Source organism: Hemibagrus wyckioides, linkage group LG26 (genome assembly GCF_019097595.1).
Source record: "Hemibagrus wyckioides isolate EC202008001 linkage group LG26, SWU_Hwy_1.0, whole genome shotgun sequence".
In the NCBI taxonomy this organism is placed as follows: domain Eukaryota; kingdom Metazoa; phylum Chordata; class Actinopteri; order Siluriformes; family Bagridae; genus Hemibagrus; species Hemibagrus wyckioides.
In genome coordinates, this window is record NC_080735.1 from 22,149,543 (window position 1) to 22,152,757 (window position 3,215).

A 3,215-nucleotide genomic window follows, 5' to 3' on the forward strand; every position below is an offset into this window, starting at 1 on the left:
CCCCCACCTCGGCTACTCAGACCACGTCTCTGTTATGTTGATTCCAGCATACAGACCACTCGTCAGACCGCTCTAAACCGGTTCTGAAACAGGTTAAGACCTGGCCAGCAGGAGCCATCTCTGCTCTTCAGGACTGTTTTGAGTGCACTGACTGGGACATGTTCAGGGAGGCTGCAACCAACAGCGACTCTATTGACTTGGAGGAGTACACGGCATCAGTGACCGGCTTCATCGGGAAGTGCATCGATGACGTGACCGTCTCCAAGACCATCACAACACGCTCCAACCAGAAGCCGTGGATGAAAGTGCGTGCTCTTCCATCCTCATTTGAGAATGTCCCCCTCTCTCGACGCACTGTAACGAGAAGAGTTGAGGACATCGCGGGAAATCTGGAGCTTCAGCTGAGGAACAGAGCGGTCAACTTTGACTATGGATGAGATGACTATGACCGCTCTGGATGAGAGCTGTGATTCACGTGACACTGCCCAGCTACTCATCATCTTAGGTGGGATCACTGCAGACTTCAAAATCACAGAAGAGCTGGCAGACTGGATTTTTCTCACTGAACAATTAAAATGAACTAAAAACAAGAACTTATTGCTTTCTGAATGAAGTTGAGCAGTTGCTTATCTTTAACATAATGCAAAACATCTTTTCAGTATTTGTGAAGATTAACAAGTTAAAAATAAAATGAAACGGTGATGCAATGATTGTTTTTGTTTTAAACTGTTTATTACTTCTATAGGATTATTTTCCTCTTTGACCTACACAACAATTCATGAATTTACATAAATATTTACAGAATATCCTTATTCTTCTGATTACCAGCAGCAGCTAATCAAAATATATCATTTATTGCTTTTTTTTTTTGCTTTTTGCAAGGTCAACACAGTTCATATTTGTTATGTGGCCCCCTGTAGAAATTAATTGCCCAGCCCTGCTCTTCACCCTCCTGCCATTTGGAAATAGGTACCGAAGCATTTGGGCCTCACAACCAGACTGTGTAATAGTTTCTTTCCTCAAGCCATCAGGCTCCTCAACACCCAGGACTGAACTGTTCTACACACACACACACACACACACACACCTGTGTGCACAGACTTATATTTAGGGCCCAAACCCAGGCTAATATGATCTCGACATTGAGGATGTAAAGTTGAGGGATTTTTGATCTCAAACGGTTCAGCCGTGAGGAGCCCTTAAACTTATGGTGAATAAAAGGAAACAGGAAGTGGCTAATAACTTCTGTGTACATTAAGTGATGTACATCAAACCTCAACTTTATGTTAAGAGAAGAAAGCTGATCACATGGACATGACTACTGTGAGTCTCAGTCATAGCGCCACCAACTGGCAGCAGGAAGTGTGTCACTTTTAGAAATCTAATATTTTCTCCCTTTCACCTGATTTGGTTGAAAATCAGTCAGAATAATGTCAGGACATGGCTGATGTGAAACTGTGAAGGAATTTTTGATACTTTGAATCGTGTTACTATGGCGACAATTTACATGAGAACATAATAGAAGAAAATGAATCTTCTCATATCTTACGAGTGGAAAGTCCTAATGTTCCAAATGTTACATAGAAAAAACATAAAGGTTGTGAGTGATTCTGCTTAGTTTCATGATTTTGTGACGCTCAAACGGCTCACAACAAATTTTTACATTAATCAGACCATTGACTGGACATGGTTTTGGCCTGACTCCTGCAGTACTAGACTATGTCCACTAGAGGCATTTTCCCCTTTATTTATTTCTTTTTTTAAATATGGCTTCATTTTCACAATTTATATATACAGAGTCAACCAAAAAATGTATACACACTTCAGGAAAAGAAAAACAGTATGATGTATATTATATTAATATAATATTATTAAAATTAACATATTATTATCATAATATCATCATAGATATCAATCTATAACATATAGCAATAAATTTAGTAACAAAATATTTATACAATTTTTTCTTTTTCTGAAATGTCTATACATTTTTCTGGGTGACTCTCTCTCTCTCTCTCTCTCTCTCTCTCTCTCTCTCTCTCTCTATATATATATATATATATAAACTGATATAGTAATATAGTTTAGAGGGAGAGTCATTGTCCCTTTGGACATCACTGGACATTGCTATGATCTGTTTCATTACACCCAAACTGTCACTTATATTGTTTAGACAGAGAGACAGTTGTCTTTTTCCCCTCAGTGGACATTGCTGTGATCACTTTCATTACACCCAAATTGTCACTCTTGTTCTTTTGGTATTTCCCCTTTAAATGCATGTACCTACTGTGCCCACTGTGTCTGGTGAGCCTGGGCGGTGTTGGCGCCGTTGTTTTGACCCGATCATCGTTGCTTGCAACTATATTGTTCATTACTACCTCAACCCTTGTTAATATTTCATCTGCTGCTATGTTTATGTTTATTTCTACTTGCACTACCTCAACCGCTGCTACTGCATTTTTGCACAATACGTGGAGGCCGTTATATATATATATATTACATCATTTCATTTTACTTCATTTTCATTTCATTACACATCTCTTTTTCAGTGCTATGTCCTGTTTTTTGTGTTGTTTTTTTGTACTTCCTGTCTCTGCACTGTCTTGTCTTTGCTCTGTTTGCACCCAGCTGCACACTGTACACTGTATGTGTCTTGGACAAACTTCTGTCCTAGCTCTGTGTTGTTGTTTTATGTTTGAACTTGTTGTATGTTTCTGTCACACCAGGTCCTGGAGAAAAACGGTGTTTCATTTCATGTAATTTATTTTTAATTGATTTATTTGAAAATAGCGTTGTGCTGCTGTGTTTTTTCTTTATGTTGTGAGCAGCCCTGTTGATTTAATGTCACATGCTGAACTTGAAGTTGAGGAGATCTTCATGACGTTACAAAGAGGATTCCTGAGTTGATGGGGTTGTTTCTCTGGATTCCCTACTGAAGGCTGGAAATTTATAACTTTAGTTAAAATTTAATTGAATGCAGCATTATCACTCAGGTGTTAAGTTCAGCAGTATTTACAATTCTCCATGGTCCTCAGCACTGTGGTCCACATAGTTGTTGTGCCTGTGGTTTCTCAGCTGCTTTCTAACCCTTCTTGCTGACCCTTCTTACCCTTGCATCTGTAATACGTATATGAAATGGACACAGCTGCTATTATAATGATCAGCACTATTATAATGATCAGGACAGTGATGTGTGTCTTAATACCAGCTGAAAA

At 38.8% G+C, this 3,215-nt stretch overlaps 1 protein-coding gene across 1 annotated transcript in view; it reads right to left on the minus strand.

The window, feature by feature from the left end:
- Nucleotides 1–821: 821 nt before the first annotated feature.
- The window catches only part of LOC131346717 (uncharacterized), a 27,828-nt gene continuing 25,434 nt past the window's right edge, over nt 822–3,215 (minus strand). The window contains exon 8 of the mRNA XM_058380290.1: nt 822–3,208. Coding sequence (XP_058236273.1) covers nt 3,072–3,208 — 137 coding nt within the window. The 3' untranslated portion in view covers nt 822–3,071. The remainder of the gene's footprint in view (nt 3,209–3,215) is intronic.